The sequence below is a fragment of the Propithecus coquereli genome, unplaced genomic scaffold, assembly GCF_000956105.1.
Source record: "Propithecus coquereli isolate 6110/MARCELLA unplaced genomic scaffold, Pcoq_1.0 Scaffold347, whole genome shotgun sequence".
Taxonomy (NCBI): Eukaryota; Metazoa; Chordata; class Mammalia; order Primates; family Indriidae; genus Propithecus; species Propithecus coquereli.
In genome coordinates, this window is record NW_012149141.1 from 2075074 (window position 1) to 2095531 (window position 20458).

The 20458-nt window shown below is 42.6% G+C and overlaps 1 protein-coding gene across 1 annotated transcript in view; it reads right to left on the reverse strand.

The window, feature by feature from the left end:
- The window catches only part of FAM19A4 (family with sequence similarity 19 (chemokine (C-C motif)-like), member A4), a 164913-nt gene that overhangs the window by 64336 nt on the left and 80119 nt on the right, over positions 1 to 20458 (reverse strand). Inside the window, exon 2 of the mRNA XM_012651076.1 lies at positions 2026 to 2181. Within this exon, the coding sequence (XP_012506530.1) occupies positions 2026 to 2181 (156 nt within the window). The remainder of the gene's footprint in view (positions 1 to 2025; positions 2182 to 20458) is intronic.

A 20458-nucleotide genomic window follows, 5' to 3' on the forward strand; every position in this document is an offset into this window, starting at 1 on the left:
TGCCACCGCACCTGGCTAATTTTTAAAATTTTTGTAGAGACAGGGTTTTGCTATGTTGCACAGGCTGGTCTTGAACTCTTAGCCTCAAGCGATCCTCCTGCCTTGGCCTCCCAAAGTGCTGGGATTTCAGGTGTGAGCCACTGCATCCAGTCACTAAACAAGTTTTTACAACAAAATGGGATGAATGTCATGAACTGAAAGTCCAGGGTGATACAAGACAATAGAGGAGAGTTGAAAGGAGAGCAGGAATTAAGTAGACCAAGTGTGTGTGGTGGGGAGGAGGGCAATGACTCAGGCAAAGGATGCAGAGAGAAGAGGTTATGGAAAGAACTCACATCCACCTGGGCTAGAACAGTTGAAAGAGAGAACTGAGAGAGCCAGATCCTGCAGGTCTTTGTAAGACATGGTTAAAAATATATATATATCTTAATGACAGTGGGAAGTCAATAAAGTGTGGTTTTCAGTAAGAGAGTGACATGATCGGTTAGTTCTGTTTTTCTGTAGAAGGATCATTCTGGCTACAGAGTGGAAATGGAAGACTAGAGGTAGTGACCTCGGCAAGATGTCTGTTGGCTCCTACACCGTGGAGGTGGCAGTGGGAATGGAGAAAAGTGGGCTGATTTGAGAGAGAGCAAGTGACAGAATGGGTATGATTTGTACTCAATTAATGGAGCAGATAAATATACTACACTGGGGGTTATTGAAACAGCACATTTCTTTTAAATGCCACTATTTTTAATGTTAAAGATCTTCATCATCTTTTATAGGTTCATAATCACTCATCAATAATCCCCAAATCCAAAAAGCTCTGAAAATGGAAAGGTTTCTGTAAGATGGCAGCAAACCCTGACATGAATTAGCAGGAGGTTCTTTATGTTGCCTTATCCCGTTCTGCATGAACATTCATATATTTCACTGCAGAAATATTAGCACCTATGATTATGGATCCAAGTGGAGAACACATTAGGTTTGTTAGGTAATAGATGGTAGATGCCTATGCTACCCACATAAAACATGAACGAAATCTGAATTCAGCAGCACATTTCACCCAGGGTTTCTGATAAGGAAGTACAGATGGGAAATTTTCCACTTATACCTTCCTGCTTTCAAGGTGGCTGAGACGGTACTGATACAGACCACTATGACCACACAGCCCGTATCTGTGTATGTCTGTGTGTGTGTGTGTTTGGTAGCGGAGGTAGGATGCGGGTAAGTCAGCTACTATTGTTGACTGTACAGTAAGATCTAGAGTTAAGAATGTGTGGGTGTGTTTGTGTTTTAACCACTGACCTTTAGACATGCATCAGATGAGACAGGAAACATTCATTTTCAGCAAAGTTTCTCGCTACTGCAGAGCAACTGCTACAGGGCTAACCCCATGTATCTGTTCCCCTGGGGACTGATATCTGTTTCTAACAAGGTGTCTGCTGGAAGAAGCCAGGGGCATCAAAAGGAATCAATCCCAGGCCTCCACCTACGACCGTCAACATTCATTCACATATATTTTTTAACCATTGGCACAGCACTCTGCTAGGGGATTTAGAGACTACAAATGAATGATACATGATCTCAAACCATTCCCAGGGAAGTTGCTCTGAAGAGAATGTTCTATAAATGTTTGCTAAAATGATAAACTAGAAATTAAACAAAGGGGATATCAGCCTATAACACTGAGCACGAGGTAAGAAAGCCACACTGCTAATTTTGAGTACAGGGTATAAGAGAGGAGAGAAGAGAGCATCTGGGGAAACAGATAGGTGAGATTTGGAGACAGGCAAAAAGGAATTGAGGCACATCTTCCCAACTGTCCTGTAATGTAACTCCCATTGGCACCCTTTGACATTATTAAACACTTACTTTACTCATCAAGAAATTTTTGGAGTTGTATTTATGTTCACTTTTGGAATGACACAGATCTTGAAGCAACCTAGGTTTCTTTAGGTTGCAAAGACGGTAAAGTAGGGAGGTTCTTGGTAGTTTGAGGCCCCTTTGAAATACTGGAGAAACTGATCAGATAGGTCTTACCTTCAACACAAGAAGGCTGGGCCCGAGTTGTGCCAGCAACCTGTCCCGGGAAGCAAGAACACTTGACCGTTTGTGACCGTTCTTCTATGCGGTTCTTATTGCAGCACCTGTGCACGGCGACCACCTCACAGGTCCCTTGCTTGATTTGGTGGTGGCCTGGGAGGTAATGAGGGAGAGAAACAGACCCAGTGCTGTTAGGAGGAAATGAAACCACCAAAATCGTCAACAGTGTTATGATGACATCTTCCACTGCTTGTGCAATGAACGCATATGAATCTTTGTAACATTTTATCTTGGTGTAATTTCAAATTTCTGTTAAAGGTGGCGAGAAAGTGCAGTGCAGAAAACTCTTGTGACCTGTGGCAGGCAGAAATGAGGGCCCCAGAATCCTCAACCCCTGGAGTCACACCCATGGTTATGTGACATTAATTACATGGCAAAAGAAATCTTGCAGATGTGATTAGGATTAATTGATTTTAATAGAGGGAACATAGCCTAGATTATCCAGGTGGGGCCAATGTGATCACACAAGCCCTGAGAGAGTCAAAGCTTGTCTTGAGGAGAGCTCTAGGTGCCGTTGCTGGCTTGAAGATGGAGGGGCCACAAGTCAAGGAAACAGAGACCTCAGTCCTACAACAGCAAGGAACTGAATTCTGCCGACAACCTGAGTGAGCCTGGAAGCTGATTCTTCCCCAGAGCCTCTATAAAGGAATGTAGCCTGCTGATATCTTGGTTTTAACCCAGTGGTGAGAGCCTGAGCAGAGAATCCAGCCATACTGTGCCAGCCTTCTGACCTACAGAAACAAGCTGCTCAACTGTGATGTTTGTTACAGCAGCAATAGCAAACTAATACGAGACTTTTCACCCACGTTCCTGGCTTGTTAATATGTGGCCCAATCTGCTTTACCATTCACTCTCTTTCTTCTGCTTTTCTGAGCCATTGGAAATTCTGCTGTAGACATGATGTCCATTTACCCCTAAGTACTTTAGTGTGTGTTTCCTAAAAACAAAGACATTGTGTAACATGATTAAAATCACAAAATTTGATGATAGAATGCTATTATACAATGTACGAACTATATTCAAATTTTGCCAGTACCCCAATAATGCCTTTTATAGTTACTTTTCCCCTGCTCAGGATCCAACCAAGGTGCATGCACTGCACTCAGCCGTCACGTTTCATTAGCCTCCTTTAATCAGAAACTATTCCTCAGCCTTCATCTTTCTTAACCTTGACATTTCTGAAGAGTACATGCCAGTTATTTTGTAGAATGTCTCTCAATTTGGTTTTGTGTGATTCTTTCCCTTGATTAGATTCAAGTAATGCATTTTTAGCAGAGTACCCGAGAAGTGATTCTATATTTGTAGTGTATCATATCAGGAAACATACGATGTCCTTTTGTCCCATTATCAGTGCTATTACCTTTAATCACATAGTTAAGATGAAATCTAGAGGGGAGACATATTAAGACTATATGTATATATATCCCATTCTCATTCAACTTTTATCTACTGGTTTTAGTACCCATTGATGTTTTCTCCCTGAATCAATTATCAATATGATGGTTGTAAGACTGACTCTCTGTTAATGTTGAAATTGCCCCAGATCTGGGCAGGAGGAGACCAAGCCGACAGCTGTGTCATTTGGACATATCCCCATCATTCTCTGAGAACTTACTAACTTTCTGACCCTGAAGATGTTCCAGGCTTACATAGTATCTTTCCTGTCCCCATCATTTCTCCAAGGAGCCATGATTACTTTTAGTGGCGCATCGGATTTAGGAACCAAAATCTCATGTGTATGTTTACTCATTGCTACTTGGGACTGATTCAGGGTCCTCTAAGCAAATAGGTTGAGGAAGTGCGTGTATATTACAGCATGAGTTCACACTGATGTCTCCAAGTGCAATCTAACACCACAGGTTCTTGCTACTTTCTCCGCAGTTCTTCACCAGTATCTCCCATCGCCAACCATGAGAAACCTGACTCCTGTAGTCCCAACATAAACAGAAAGTACTGTCCATTATTTCCCACGCACTGAAGTGCAATTTACACCAGAATCCATTTTATCAGTTAGGAGTGTTTTGTTATAACAACAGAAATTGATCTGCGCTAACCTAATGCAAAGAGAATTTATCGGAAAATTGTCAGGAGTTACAGAACCAAGAGAGAACACAGCTTAACGATAAGGAGAACCATTCTCATGGCTCAACACGAAGGATTCTACTCTGTGTCTGTCATTCTACTTAAAATGTCAGTTCCAAGAAGGGAACACCTGACTGGCCTGGCTTAGGTCATGTGTCAACAGTGACAGCCACCCTCTAAGATGCTCCCCAGTCATCCCCACCTCCTAGTATTCAGCTTCTAAGATTTGGGGTCATTTGTTACATAGCAATAGGTAACTAATGCACCAACTCTGGCTATACCAGGCTGGGGAGACTTAGCTTTGCTCTGATAAAAAAAATAATGTAAAGAAGATTGTAGAAGTAATGTTCACAAGTTATTAATGAAAGACAACCTTTTCAAGTACCCTTGTGCATGCTCACAGTTTTCAGATAGAACCATTTACATACAAATTGTTATGTGAATTGTAAGCAATTTCATCTACTCATAAAAACAGGTTTCCCCAAGGATTCCCATTGCTTCATGCTTTACTTGGCTTCTGCTGATGCATGTGCTTCAAAATAAAACTTGTTTAAGAGTATTTCATAATTCAGAATTTTTATCCATAAAGATAGGTTTCCAAAAAAATAACCTCTATATTATTCTGAATTTTTTTCTGAAACTTCCAGGTCATACTATCTTAAATATCGACAGAAGCAGAAGCAATGACTGGTGAGAACAAAATACTCAGGCAAAGTTTCACTTGTAAAATACCTAGAGGCAGAACCAGTGCCCAGAGAATCAAACTACTAGCAAGAGAGAAAATTTCTAATCCACTACTGAAGAAAGCATGAATATAGAGAAGTGATTAAAACTATAAACCTAATTGAATGTTCGTAACAAGAGTGTCGATTTTCCATAGGTCATCGTATACAATTGTAAAAATAAATAGTATTTATAATGTCAGTAAAGTAGCATGAGTAACTTTAGCACTGAGTAAGCAGAGAAGTGAGGACTGGGAAGGGCTGGCGGGGAGATCTTGCCTTCGGTTTCCCGTTGCAGATAAGCACCTTCAGGTCAAACATTCCCTGACAGCTAATCACCAGCCATGTGCAGGGGCCAGGATGAATTCATCCACAGTTCTCTCTCAGAGACTGCCCTCCCCGTTGGTCATTGTCTCAGTCTGCTTGGGCTGCCATAACAAAATATCACAGACTGAGTGGCTTTTAAAAGACATTTATTCCTCATAGTTCTGGAGACTGGAAGTCCAACATCAAGATGTCAGCCACTTTGATTTTTGGTGAGGGCTCTCTTCCTGGCTTACAAATAGCCACCTTCTTGCTGTGTCCTCATCACATGGAGAAGAGAGAGAGCTCTGGTGTCTCTTCCTGTTTTTATAAGGGTACCAGCCCTGTCGGATTAAGGCCCCACCCTTATGACCTCATTTAACCTATATCACCTCCTCACAGGCCCTATCTCCAAATATAGTCACATTGGGGGTTAGTATTTCAACATGAATTTGAGGAGGACACAAACATACAGTCTGTAACAATTGTCATGCTTTAATTAGATTAATAAATGACCCCCTCCAAGAGAGTCCATAATGAAGGCAGCTTTAAACCTCATTAAGAAAATGAAAAAAATGGTTTAGTAACTTCTTGGACTAGTCAAGAAGTGATGTGGACATTCGGTGATACCATGGTTTGCTTAGAACTTTGTTGCAATTTAGATAACCATTCACAAATGCAAATAAATTTTTTCCTATTCAAATGTAGGACTGGTCCACACTGCCCTGAATAATCAGCTTGCTTCATCCAGGATTTTATTGATTTACACAGCACCAACTATCATACCTCATTGATTTTAAGATATATTTCTTTTTCATCTTTTAACATCGGAAGGGGACACAACCAATAGCACCTTACAATAATGATTGGCACTGCTTTTCCTTCTTAGGAATACACATAATAGTGGTGTATTTCCAAATTAATAGCATCTTAGATTTGACAGAATATGGTAGGTTTTAGGCACTGTTCTAAATTCTTTACAAATATTATCCTGTGCAACCTTACAAAAATGCTGTGAGGTAGGTACTACTTTTGCTCTTATGTTACATTTAACAAAATGTACAAAAATGACTAATTTGCCCAAGGCCACATAACTAGAAATTGGGAAAAGGTAAGATTCAAAACCAAGCAGTGTATACGCACTCACAGGATGGAAAAAAGGTTGCCTTTTTGCTTTAACAGCTCAGATTTTATTAATAGCAAGTGGAGCCAGAATGGCATCTCTGCCTTAGCAAGTCACAGGGCATGGCCAGTTTCCCATTGAAAACATCTTTTTTGACTTGATAAGTGTGTTTGTGTGGCTGCACATAGACAATCTTTCTAGAAATTTGCATACTGATGACACTGGACTATGATCTTTGAGTAAGGATATCTAACTTTGTTTCTTTCTAATCTCGGGCACAGCAGGTAGGTACTCGGTAACAGGTACTTAAAGCTGCTCAACACTTGATGGCAGAAGATAAGATCCAGTGTGGGCTACACACAGAAATTGCTGATTCCAGTTGTTTGAGCAGCTCATATTATAACATTGTATTAGTCAAGGTTCTCCAGAGAAACAGGACCAACAGGATGTATACAGAAAGATGTGTATTATAAGCAATTGACTCATGCAATTACAGAGGTGGGCAAGTCCCCAATCTGCAGTCACCAAGCTGAAGACTCAAGAGAGTCATTCGTGTATTTCCAGTCCAAACCCAAAGGCCTGAGAACCAGGAGAGCCGATGATGTAATTCCCACGTGAAAGTTGGCAGGCTGGAGGCCCAGCAAGAGCCGATGTTTTAGTTTGAGTATGAAGGCAGGAAAAGACTGATATCCCCGCTCAAAGGCGGTCAGGCAGGAAGAATTCTCTTACTCAGAGGAGGATCAGCCTTTTTGCTCTACTCAGGTCTTCAACAGTTTAGATGAGGCCCATTCACATTAAAAAGGGCCACCTGGGCTGGGCACAGTGGCTCATGCCTGTTATCCTAGCACTCTGGGAGGCCGAGCTAGGAGGATCGCTTGAGTTCAGGCATTTGAGAACCAGCCTGAGCAAGAATGAGACCCTGTCTCAAAAAAATAAAAAGGACCAAAAAAAAAAAGAGGAGGGGCCATCTGTTTTATTCAGTCTCCTGATTCAAATGTTAATTTCATCCTAAAACATCCTCACAGACGCACCGAGAATAATGTTTGACCAAATATCTGGCCAACCCACGGCCCAGTCAAATAAACACATAACATTAACCATCACAAATATACAACTATGTATGACATATAGTATTGTAGGATGGGGAAAAAAATGAAAGCTAAAACAGACTAGTTAGTAGCTTTGTGATGACCCTAATTCTCTAATACGCTTGGTACCAGAGAGTGGCCACTTCAAGGAAATTCACCTAAAACAAGGATGAATGTTCCCTCTTTAACAGCAGGGGAACATTATGGTGTGGGAGGTCCATCTTGAAAACTGAAGCTAAATATTGAGAACATAACATGAGGCCCATGCGGTAAGTGAGAGGTTGCAGATGAAACTTCTCATATGGAGTTTACTTTAAAGGTTTGAAGTGTGAATTGGGGTAGGCAAGACAGAGTTATACAGAAATGAGGCCACTCTCTGGAGGGAAACCGGACAAAGAAAAAACAAAACACCATCCCCTCTATGCTGTCTGTTAATCCTTGTCAGTTGCTAGGGCCTTCCCTTCTGGTTTTGTCTGGGCGGGCAGATGGGTGGGTAGATGGGTAGGTATTCACTTCTATTTATTTTACCAGCTCTTAGATACAGCACACTATGTGCCAAACAGTGTTCGTGGTACTCTTTGAGACATATTTTTTAAGTGGGGAAACTTGAAACTGTTACTCGATTCTTTTGCACACTTCCAAGATTGCAGTTGGGTTGCAAATTTTCTTTTCAAGAAAGAAGACTTAAAATATTGGCAGGGCTGTAAAACCTAAGATACACGTTTCCTCACTCACTGGAATAGTGAATGTAGACACTCCTAAAGGCGTTATGATAATCCCTATAACAAAAATGGATTGCTTCAGGACTGCTATGGAGGATGGATTAACATTATCTGAAGAGTAAATAGCTTACGTACATATCTTTCTTCCTTATTAAATATACTTTTAAGAAAAGTCTTAAACAATAGGGAAAATGCCCATTTGTTTCAGTGCAGGCAGAGGCCCTGCTATTGTAAAAGGAATAAAAACACAAAACCACATCTGCAATAGAAGCTCTTCAGTTGAAACTACTTGAAAGCTAACAGAGACACAGAAGGCATCAGATTAGGGAGACTTTCTTCACGCTATTATTTCCCTTGCATCCTTCCCCTTTTGTTCAAATCCTTTTTCCCCTTCCTCCTCCTGCCCAGCACTAGAAAATACACCCTCAAAGAGAAGTCTCACACTCTAGTGATCTTCTTAGAAGGCATTTATTTGATTTGAGTATAGATTTCTCTATGGAATTTTCAGCTTTTCTCTCCATGGGGACAGAACACAGAAAAAAAGAAGGCTAAATGCAAGATTTCATGAAATGAAAGCAGAGAATGAGGCCGTGGTTAATCACTGCCTTTGGCAATAGTGTCCAGTGTTCTCCTATCCCTACCCCAACTTGGCTTTTAATAAAAAGACGTCACAGTATACAAGTTAAGACTATAGTAGCCATTTTGCCGTGAGGACAAACATCCACTGTGACCCTGCTATGGGCAGGGTCTTCTGCTAGGTGTTGAAGACAAGGCAATAAAGAAGAGAGACACTTCTAGTCTCAACAAGTAGAGAAACCAAATGGAAATATCTGACAGTTCTAAGGTGGAAATGGACTTATCTTTACCTGCTGGTTACCAAAAAGAGAGCATTGAACTTGGAGTCAGAAGAACCAAGCTGGATGAAATGCCACCTGCCAGATTAGGTAACTTGATCAAACCTCTCAATCTTATATTTCTCATATATAAGTAATATATAATAATTATGAAGTTAAAATTAAATAAATGCTTCATGAACATAGTGAGCTGCTTCAAACACCATAGATGTTGAATAAATAACGTCACTCGATAAATATTTGCTGAAAATTTACTCTTTGCCAGGCACGTGGAAATATAACACTGAACAAAAAAGGCCAAAAAAAATCATCTTCCCTGAAGATCTTTCATATTTTAGTGACGGAAGAAACACAAAGCAAGAAAGATGCAATTTACAACAGGGAGGGCCTAGGAAACTAACATTTGAGTGTTGAGTGAGAAATTAAAATAGATGAGAAAATAAGCCTTGGGGGTGTCTGAGAGAAGAAGGCCCTTGTGACATGAGCTGTGTGAGATAAGGGACGATGAAGAGATGATACCAGAAAGGTAATGAAAGGTGACTGGGCAGATTACAAGGGGCCTCACAGGGGGCTTGGAACTTGACTCAAAGAAGAATGAGGAGCCACTGGAAACTTTGACCTTAGAATGACCTAATGTGCCATATTTTAAAAGGATCTCCTGTGATCAGAGCAGATTAAAAAGGGCAAAGATGAAAGCAGAGATGCCAACTCCTGTTGCGATAATCCCTAGAGAGGCATTGGTGGCTTGGACCAATGTGCTAATAGTGGAGGTGGGAAGAACTGGTTGGATTCTGGATGTATTTAGAAGGTAGCAGGACAGGATTTATTGATGGATTGGATTTTAGATGTGAGAGGAAGAGAAGAATCAGTGCTGACTGCAAAGATTTTGGTTTGAACAACTAGAAGAGTGGGGTTGTCCCTTAAATAAACCATGGAAAACTAGGAGCTTGGTTGTTAAATGTCCAACTGCTTACTTGACTTTCCTCAGGTATCTAATCAACATCTGAAATTTAAGTCTGGAGTTCAGGAGAGAGGTCTGGTTTTCAGATGGACACTTGTTCATCATTGGCATATGTGGGTGATATTTAAAGCCATGGGATCAGATAAAAATCCCAGAAAGAAAAGCTGTAGCTAGAAGATTTTTTTAAAAAAAGATCAATTCCATGTTAAGAGGTTGGGAGAAGAGAAGGAGCAACCAGTGGCCCAAAAAGAGAAACCAGAATGAATGTGTGGTATTCTGGAAGCTCAGTGAACAAAGGTACCAAGGATGAGGGAGTAACATACTGAATGTTGCTGTGAATCAAGTAAGATGAAGACCACTGGATGTCACAATCGGAAGGTCATTGGTAGCCTTAACAAAAAAGTGGCAGTCAAGGAATGCAGGTAAATCTTGATCAGAATGGGTTTCACAGAAAGGAGAAAGTGGGAAGCTGTAGACAATAACTCTGGTGACTCCTTGAGAGGTTGTGTTATCAGGGAAAGGAGAGAAATGAGAATGTAACCAATAAAGTATACAGATGGTAGCAATTTTTTTTAAGATGTGAGAAATTACAGCATATGTGTATGCAGATGGGGTACATCTCGTAGAGATGTCTGAGAGGAGGAAATGGGTGGGACATCAAAGGACAGGCAGGCTTATGACAGAAGCACAACAGCTTACTTAGTCTTTCTCTCCCCAACTTGCTATCAATTACTCTTGTAAAGGATGGCCTATATGGAAGGTATGGCTCTTGCTATTAAACATATATTTATTAAAATTGTCAGAATAAAAAAATACCTGGGCTGCATAAAACTAGACCCTACTCAACACCAGGGCCCATCCTGTCAAATCTGTCCATCTCTCAGTGACTGTCTAAAACATCCTGTTATGCAAATATTATAAAAGATGAATTTCATAAAATCAATAAAAGTGATGTTGGAGAGCTGCCTGAATATCAGTCACAGTTATTAACTGAGAATTTGGCAGATTTAGGTCAACAATTGAAGAGAAGAAAGTCAACTGGAATATTCAAAAGAGAGTCATTTAAGTGGCAAAGGGCTAAAAAGAGAAGCCCTTGGGAAAATTGGTGAAGCTCTTGAATGCTTTTGTGAACATCTGTGATCACAGCAAAATCCTAAGAATTACAACCCATCTCTCTCTTCCTTTTCCCCTCAGTGCCTTCCTCCTGTGTCCAAAAATTACAATATATTTCCCAACTTTACTCAAGGAAAATTTCCCATCTGCCTGGAACACCCTGTCTTTGTGAGAATAACTACTATGCTTCTATTCTAATAGATATTACAAGCAAAATTTTTCAATAACTGGTCAAAAATCAAAACAAAATAATACGTTCAAACCAACATACCTCGGTCTCTTAGTTTTTAAGATATCTAAAAACTTCCCATGCTCACCACTTTCTAGTAAGTCCTAATTTTTTTCCCCTCACTACTCAAAACACTACCTTTTCTAAGGACTTTCTCTTGTCATTTTTCTTAATCAAAAGTCTACTATCTGTTTACTATTCTTTGCCAAGAACACCATCAATTAAAAGATTCATAATATCTCAAGATGATAAGCACCATGGAATAAACTCCCTGACAGGATCTCATCATTAGGTTAACGTTGGTCTTCAGAATGCACGACATGGATAATCATATGTGCATATATACACATATATATACATATAATACATATGCATATATTTATGAACTAGAAATAGCTCCCACTTTAATAAACAATATATACTTTCAAATGTTACACTGAGATATACCTTACTTTTTAGCGGACCAAATCTTCCTGTATTTCATAAGAATTTCGCCGAACTGTTACAGACTGACCTGTGTCCCCCAAAAATTCATATGTTGAAATCCTAACCCGCAATGTGACTATATTTGGAGACAGGACCTTGGGGAGATAATTAAGGTTAAATGAGGTCATATGGGTGGGGTCCTAATCCAATAGCCCTGGTGTGCTTATAAGAAGAGGAAGAGACAGCAGAGAGCTCACACTCTCTCCACACAGGCATAGAGAAAAATGGTCACGTGAAAACACAGCCACAAGGTAGCCATCTGCAGGCCAGGAAGAGAACCCTCACCAGAAACTGAATTCTTGCTAGAATTCAAGAACTCCTTGATCTTGAACTTTTAGCCTCCAGAACTGTGATAATACATTTCTGTTGTATATGCCACCCAGCCTGTGGTATTTTGTTATGGCAGTTCCTGCTGACTAATACACCATCACTTAAGGATTATAATTTCATAGGCTGAAAAAAAAAAGGTGAAATGCTTAATATTGAGGGGTATCACACTAGAAACATAATTGGGCAAAACAAATCTTTTGGGATCACTCATGTTTCTGAAAAGTTATGTGTGCAGTAAAATGGCTTTTAAGCCCGATTCATTATAGAGCATTGGGAAATACCAATTATAAGACATAATCTTTGTCCCCAACTGTTGGTAGTTTGAACCAAGCCTGCCTCAGTTTACATCAACATAGATTATAACAATACCAAATTGTACTAAGGAATGGTCCTACTCTTGGGAAATAGATGTGGTTTGTCACTTTCAAACAATTCAGAAAAAGAATCACTAGACAGATACTTATTTACTTGGTAGTTCTGATATGGTAGAATGTGAACAGGTGGCAAATCTATTAATAGTAAGGAATATAAATATGCTTTTTGTACTTTTAACATTTCTTTAGATTTGAAAAAATTCCAAATAAGGAGCTGGGGGAGAAAGGCTAACAGTAAAAGAAGACTAGAAGTCATTTTAGAGGGGAATGCCCCAGGCTCCTCTGTTTAAATAGCTACTGTGCCACCTTTCTACTTCTATAACGTTTCAACAAGTGGCTTCACTTCCCTTTGCCTTGGTTTCCATGCTGGAAAATAAGAAACCTTCAGAAATTTGATGTGAGGATAAATGGTAATATAGGTAAAATGCTAAGAGTGGTGCCTAGCATGCAGTAAGTGCTCAATAAGTAGTAGAAATAGTAATAAATGTGATCATAGCTATTATTACTGTTATTACAAGCTATTTAAGCAACTATTAAACTGGGAAGATCTTAAATACAAAAATTGGATTCAATTTGTTATTTTTTTTAACGAGATTTCTCAGAGTAAGAAAAAGTGAATGCCTTTTAAGAGCAAAAATCAACATTACAATGGCCCCATTACCCAACTGCTATAAATTGAATTTGAAATAGGCAGCAATCTTTAATTTTTTTTCTCACCTGGCATATAACTCCCTTTACTCCCCCCTCCCCCAAGTATTCATACAATAAATATCTCCTTAAACCCTCAGGTCTCTCATCAGAACCCAACCCACACCAAATTTAGGGTATCTCCAACAATACGAGTCATGCTTCCATCCCTGTTGCATTGGACTATACTAGATGCACCAGTTCCTGTTTGCTTGGCTTCTGTTTTTAATATTGCCTTGTACTTTTGAAGCTTTCAAACTCAGCAGGGCCACTGGGAGAGAAGAAATCAAATGAAGTGGCTCGCTATGCACAGTCGATCACACTGAGCACCTTGCTACTGAAAGAACGTAACTGCAGAGACATAGAAGAGACTGCAAAAGCCTCTCCATTTAGAGGTAACAGCCGAAGCAGAGTACGGGTGTTACTCTTCACTGGCACCTCCCCCTGCATCTTAGTCACCCCACTTTCCTCACACTCCTGCAAAAGCAGTGTAAGGTTTACCAAAAGACAGAGAAGCCAGAAGGAGAAGTGAAATTGCTTGTGTTCAGTTTCAGAGGATCTATTACAAAACCATATATATTATATTTAAAATAAAGCCAAATGGAGAATTATGATAAAACTAAGCAGGACAAGGTTTAGTACGTCCCTTTCACTATATGCATGTGTGATTTCAACAACATTTCATCCACAGTTGGATAGATTTCTTATTTGTTCTCCTAATAAATTTGTATGCAGAACCATCTCAGTGGACAAAAATAAATAAACCTCTGCACATATAACGTAGAAATCGGTGCTAAGTTTCCACTTATACATTTAAAATGTAAAAAATGTATTTGTATTTTTTAACATTTTCCCTTAGGAAATTTTATTCTATTTTACTTCTATGTAAAATAGACTCCAGCAATAAGCTGCATAATGTTTTCTATTACAACCTGAACGATATTTTAGGTGTTATTTAACGCTTTCTCATAAATGCTATTTTTGTTGACACATAAGTCATTAAGTATCTAAGCCCAGAATTGAAATGTTAGAATGCTACTCTGGCATGGCACCATGGACCTCTCCTTAATATTATAGCACTTAGCAGAACCAGGTTTCAATGGATGGTTCAATTTTTTTAATTCCTGTTAAAGATGGTAGAGTAACCACCTATGTTTATCTTCTCTCTTCCCTAAGACCCCAGGAAAAACAAAAGATACAAACCCACAAGAGCAAAGAACAGAAGTGGAGGCGTCGGCAGTTGTGAGACATTCAATAGTCTTTTGGAAGATGGAAAGCAAGTGGATGAGGAGTAACTTGTTGAGACAGGCAAAAGTGGACACTGAGGAGAAGACACTGATTTACTTCCAAGGACCTCAAGGTGCTTCAAGGCACGGGGCTGAAAGCAGGAGGCCTGCCTGACCATGAGTGTACTCAAAAATAAGTCCACAGTCACCAAGTCCCATCCATACTCAGAGATCCCACACTTCCATACTGGAGGAAAGTCTCCAACACGAAAGAGACCTAAATAAACAAACGGAAAAAATAAAAACTAGAGGATAGAGAATTTATGCAAGGAATGTACAAGGACCTAAGAGTAGTACCACTGAAAAAGAAGAAGAGGAGGAGGAGGAGGAGGAGGAAGAGATAATAATTAACAGATATCTAAAGTTATTTATTATGTGAAATCTCATAATTACAAAATGAATACACACACATGCGCACACACTTACACAATCTCATTAAATCTTTGACTATAGGGAAGGGAAGGGAACAAGACAAAGATTCACAAGGTCATCCATCAAATATCAAAAAAAAAAAAAAAATCCTAAAACCCCACATATCAAATCCAGGTAATAAGGACTCTCAAACAATGCCATTAACCTTTCCGCTATGATACTTCCCAGAGAGAGAGGCATGTGAAGATACTACAAAATACTATAAAAAATCAGACAGTATGAAAGCATTCATGAGAATTTTTAATAGCTAAAGTCAATTTTTTCCCAAGAAAATATCTCAGAATATTCAAAAGGCAAAGATAGATGGAAATTATGAAAATAAACAGAAAATACTTAAGAAATAATCCAGATAGCCCAAAATCCTATATTAGAGATAAAGAGCAACAACTACAAAAAGTATAGTAGGGATAACACCAAAGAAATATTAATACACGTACCAGATCAGAGCAACTTGAACCCAGTTAGTGCCCAGCAGCACAGGATGAAGAGTAGACTTACACCAAGGCACATCCCTTGGAATTCAAACTTCTTGAGATATCATGGACAAAAACAAAAAGAAAATTGTGAAAGACTGGAAAAGCCAAGGGAAAAAATTATTAACACATGGGAAATGAAAGAAAACAATTTTAGTGTGCTGCTCAAAAGCAACACTGTATGCTAGAAACCAATGGAACCATGCTTTTAAAACTGAAAAAGATTTTGACACCCAACAAAACTATCTAGAGTGTGTGACAGAAAATATTTCAGACACTTCTTCAAAACTTTTATTTTCATTTAACACAATTGTTTAAGAATTTACTAGGGGATGTGCTGTAGCAAAATAAAGGAGTTAGAAGGAGAGAGACATGGGACACAGAACATGAGGAATTCAATGCAAGAGAGTGGGGAAATGAAGCCCCAGGGTCAGTGTTTCAACAAGCCAGAATAGGACAGGAAGCTGGAATGGAGAAGATCTCTGGAATGAAAGGGAATCTGTTAAAATGCATAAGCTAAAAACATTTACACATGGGAGACAGGATCAAGATGGTCGACTAGACACAGGTAGTATGTGCCGGATGGTAAGCAAATTCTCACATTTTGAATAGATCATCTAAGAGAGAATGCTAGGATTCACCAGGAAAATGATGGGAAGTCACCAAAAGTGAGTAAGCGGAGGGTTCAGGGCAACTTGTCCAGCCAGGGGCTGGCTAGCAGCCAGGAGAAATATGGGGAAACACTATGACAGAAGCCCCAAGGGCTCTACTCTCCAAGGTGAGCTTTTATGATCTTCACTATAAGAGAACCGCCCCCCCCCAACCCATGCAGGTCTCAGTCCTAACATAGGGAGCTGCTTGGAGATTGTACATAGACACTGTTACACAAAGGGAACTCACGCGGAATCCCACAGGCATCAGAGCCTACAGAAGCCTCAGCCAGATGCTGTTCTGAGAGCCTAGATATTGGGGAACTACAGGGCACCTGTAACCACTGCATGGTTCTCAGAAGGGATAGAGAAGCCCAGGTACACCCACACACCTCTGGGAACGTCCCGACCACCCTGATGTGGGCTGCAAGCAAGACTGAGACATATACAGACAGCATTTTCCATAGTTTCTCGCCCATGCTGCCTGCCTGGGTGGGGCCCCAGCCTTTCTGGTCCCAGATGCATGACACTATTTGTGAGTTTGACACAAGGTAGTGCCCCTGCCTTTGGGCAGGGTTTGGGCTTGACATGGCTGCAGCCCCCACCTGGCTGGGGAGGGGCAGGGAAACTGGGCTTTCCAACACACATCTGGGACAGTGCCTACCATCCTGCAGCCAGCTGCTGTGGGACCGAGTCCCAAGTGAACTGCACTCCCCACAGTCTCCTGCCAGCACAGCCAGCCCAAGAAGGGCCTCACCCTCTCTGGTCATAGGCCCAGGGTGCCATTTTGGGAGTTTGAATCCAGGCAGTTCCCCATCCTCAGACTGAATTCAGGCTGATACAGCTTTGCCCAGCTGAAGAGGGACAGGGCACCCAAGCTCTCCTACACACACCTAGGACAATTCCCACCATCCTGCTGCAGACTGAAGTGAGACTGAGATGCAAGCAGATGGCACTCCCTCCAGCATCTCGTTCATGGTGTTTGCCTGGAAGAGGCCTCACCCTCTCCGGTCACAGAGCCAAGGTGCCAGTTTGGGAGTTTAAAGCTGGGCAGTCTGGGAAGGAATGTGAAGATGGGACCTTCCCTCCTCCGACCACCCAATGCTGTGGACATAGGCACTTCTGCTCCCAAGCACAAGCTTTTGGTGCAAATGAGTGGTGAGACAAGCAGTTCTAGGCTTTCGGGGGAGATACACCTCAAAAGTACTCTACTCACCATGCCCAGGTTCTACACTGAGGGTACAATCATTCCCCTCCTCTCAAAGACAGGCAGTGTGTTTCTGCAGCTGTCCCAAAGTAGGAATCTCAGCTCCTGGGCCTCTTCATCACTGGATCCACAACCAACACTCCCTCCCGCCCACCTGGACTACAGCAGCCTAAGGGGACCAGTAGGTCCCAGGGGAACTATGGGTCTTGGAGAGCTTAGGCATTCAGGGTGGACCACTTCTAGCTGAAAGGAGGGTGTAGCACACCAAAGGGCCCCTTAGGACAAAGGAGACCAGGGTACCAGTTCCCCACCATTTGGGGCCTTCTCTTCCTGCCCTCTCCACCCACTGCTGCTGAGGCAGCCATGGCTGTTTCCACTTGGGACCCATGAGGGCTCCACAAGGGAAGATTAAAACAGGGTACTTGGGAGTGGCTGCCCTGCCTCTAACAGAGAACCTATCACACCTGGGATTCCATGGAGCTTGGGGCACACTCCCTTCCTTCTAAAAAGCCACAGCAAGTGTGCTTTCATGTTCCCCAAGGACTAAAGCTACCACCTATGCTGATGGAGGGTGGAGCAAGCAGAGATGCCTGTCTCTTCTGGCAGGAGCCCACCCTCCCTGAGGCAAGTCCCTGGCACAACCACACCTCCCCCACCAGAGCATCTTAGCCACAGCCCACAGCCAGTCTGGCAGCCCTGCACACAGCAGGTTGAGCTGCCCCCACCACCTCTGCTGCAGCTGGGTCAAGGTGGGAGCTGAGAATCTGGGCACTTTTGTGCCCCCAAAGGACAGACACCACTGTCACTGCTGAGAGAAGGAGGTATGAATAGCATGTATGTCTGACAGCTGCCTGTCTCTGCTAATCTTGTCAAGAGGGGCTTGCCCCTCCTGTTGTAGGCTCACAGTGCATCCACCACTCTCCGGCCTAAGTATTCTTCTGGAGCAGGAGGGCACCCCACCCCTTACTATCACAGTCAGCACCTGAACTCAGGTAGGCTTCAGGGCAAGTTTTCCAGCCCAGTCTCATTCTGGTCTCCCTCCCATCTAGGAGCCTGGGAACTGGGGATTACCTAACCTAGTCCACCACCACTGGCACCTGAACACTCTCCCAGGGATCTGAGGTCCAACTGACCAAAACTGCCAAGCAACACCACAATGAGTACCTACCTGTATGAGCTGAAAGTAGGCAAACCTCCCCCTCTCGACACTGAGCAGCAGAGTTCTCAGCAAAGGAGAATAGGTGAACCACAAAGCTATCTATCCTGAGATGAGGAAAAAGGTCCCAGATAAAAACGAATGATGCATTAAAAAAAAAAAAAATTGGAAACCACAACAAATAAACCAAAAAAATTTGAGACATGAATGAAAAATTCACTACAGGAGAAGCCAAGATGGCGGACGAGAAAAGCCGCCAGTCAGAGTGTCTCTGCAAAAAAGACAGATTTTAGAAGCAAGTGGAAGAAATAAACTAGCAGAAAAACATCGATCAGGTGAGGGTCGGAAGGAAGGGTGCCTGAAACTGCAGGAGACTCCACGGGAAGACATTGCGGAGGAGAACTAGAAGGAGAAAGGTCCCGAGAGGCTTGGAGACCAGCGACAAGGGTAGGTGGAGTGGTTAACTTCCCCCTCCCTTGCATCTCGGACTGCTGGTGGCTCCTGAGTGGCTGGAGAGACCTGCCGACACCAGCCGAGAGACGGCTGCCACCAGTGAGCAGTGGCTTCTTGCGCACAGGGCACCAGGCTCCCAGCTCCCTAGGGTACCTCCCCACGCGCAGACTGAGCCTATCGGAAGACGCCATAATGCTCCATTCTCTCCTTTCCTCTCCCTACCCGTGCGTGCCCAGAGAGACAATTTAGCCACCACACGGAGGCATCTCCAAGGAACGGGACCTTTCCTTTTGGGGCCCTACAGCAGACTGAGGGGCACTCAGACTGCGAGCTCCCTACCCACGCCAGCCCTCCCAGGTGCTGCTTGCCTGGGGACTACAGGAAAATAGGGCAAATCCCGAGGTGGAGTGAAATCGATCCAGCTTGGGCACCCTGTAGGTGATTCAAGACCAGCACCCCGTCCCCTGGCAGGGTCAGAGATTGATCTCCAGGGCCCAGGGGACAGGCCTGCAGACCAGACCCCGTACACTCAGGTCACGATCGTATTGTCCCTGGGCACAGAAGGGAGATCTGTGAAAGAGCCTACTGAGTAGTGTGTGCCTTCAGGGGCAGATCAGCGTGCGGGAGCGGCAACCCTCCTCCCAAAAGAGGACTGTGCACCCAGCTCAGGCTGTGATCCTGGGTAGAGAACCTCCCGGCCCATGTCACAGCCAGGCGAGATCCATCGGCCAGAGGTCCTGCTTGCTGGCAGAGGCCTCGGAGAGGCCACGAAGTGGGGGAGGGTGGAGGGGAGTGAGACATGCTCCACAGTGCAGGTCTCGGACAGCGCCACCCCCCCAAGCCCAGACTTTTCAGCTGAGTGGAGCCATTTGAGCCCCTCTCGGCAGCTTTTCACAGAAGCTAAGAGCAGACCTTTGACCCCTGCTAACAGCAGTTGTGGAGCCTGAGGGCAGGCTTACCCAACCCAGCCCCACCCAGACTCACTCCCGGTCCTGCCCCCACTGAGGTGGAGAATAAGGACACACCTGGAAGTCCCAGGGCCCCACCCACCTCCCGAAGCACAAGAGTGCCTCTCAAGAGGAACAAGAGCTGGCTACAGGACCCAAAAACAGCACTGCAGCTCACTCCTCCCAGCAAGTGCCACCTACTGACAGGGAGGTCATTCTACACACCTTTTACTGCAGCTACTGATTCATCACAAAGGGTGTGGTTGAATCTCACCCACAAACACCACCTACTGGCGCAGAGACTAAACAGGGCGTGTCATTATCCAAACGAAAATCTAAAGGCAAGAAGGAACAACTGATACAGATGGGAAGGAACAAGCGAAAGAACTCTGGAAGTATGAAGACTCAAACAGAAAGCACACCCCCAAAGAGGAACAACAGCTCCCCAGCAATGGATGTTAACCAAACTCAGAACACTAAAATGACAGAAGAAGAATTTCAAACATGGTTTATAAGAAAACTGAATGATATGCAAGAAAAAATGGATAACCAACACAAAGAAACCACAAAAAAATCCAGGACTTGGAAGAAAAATTCACTAAAGAAATTGAAATATTAAAGAAAAATCAAACCGATCTCCTGGAAATGAAGGACTTATTCAGGGAACTACAAAACACAGTGGAAAGCCTCAA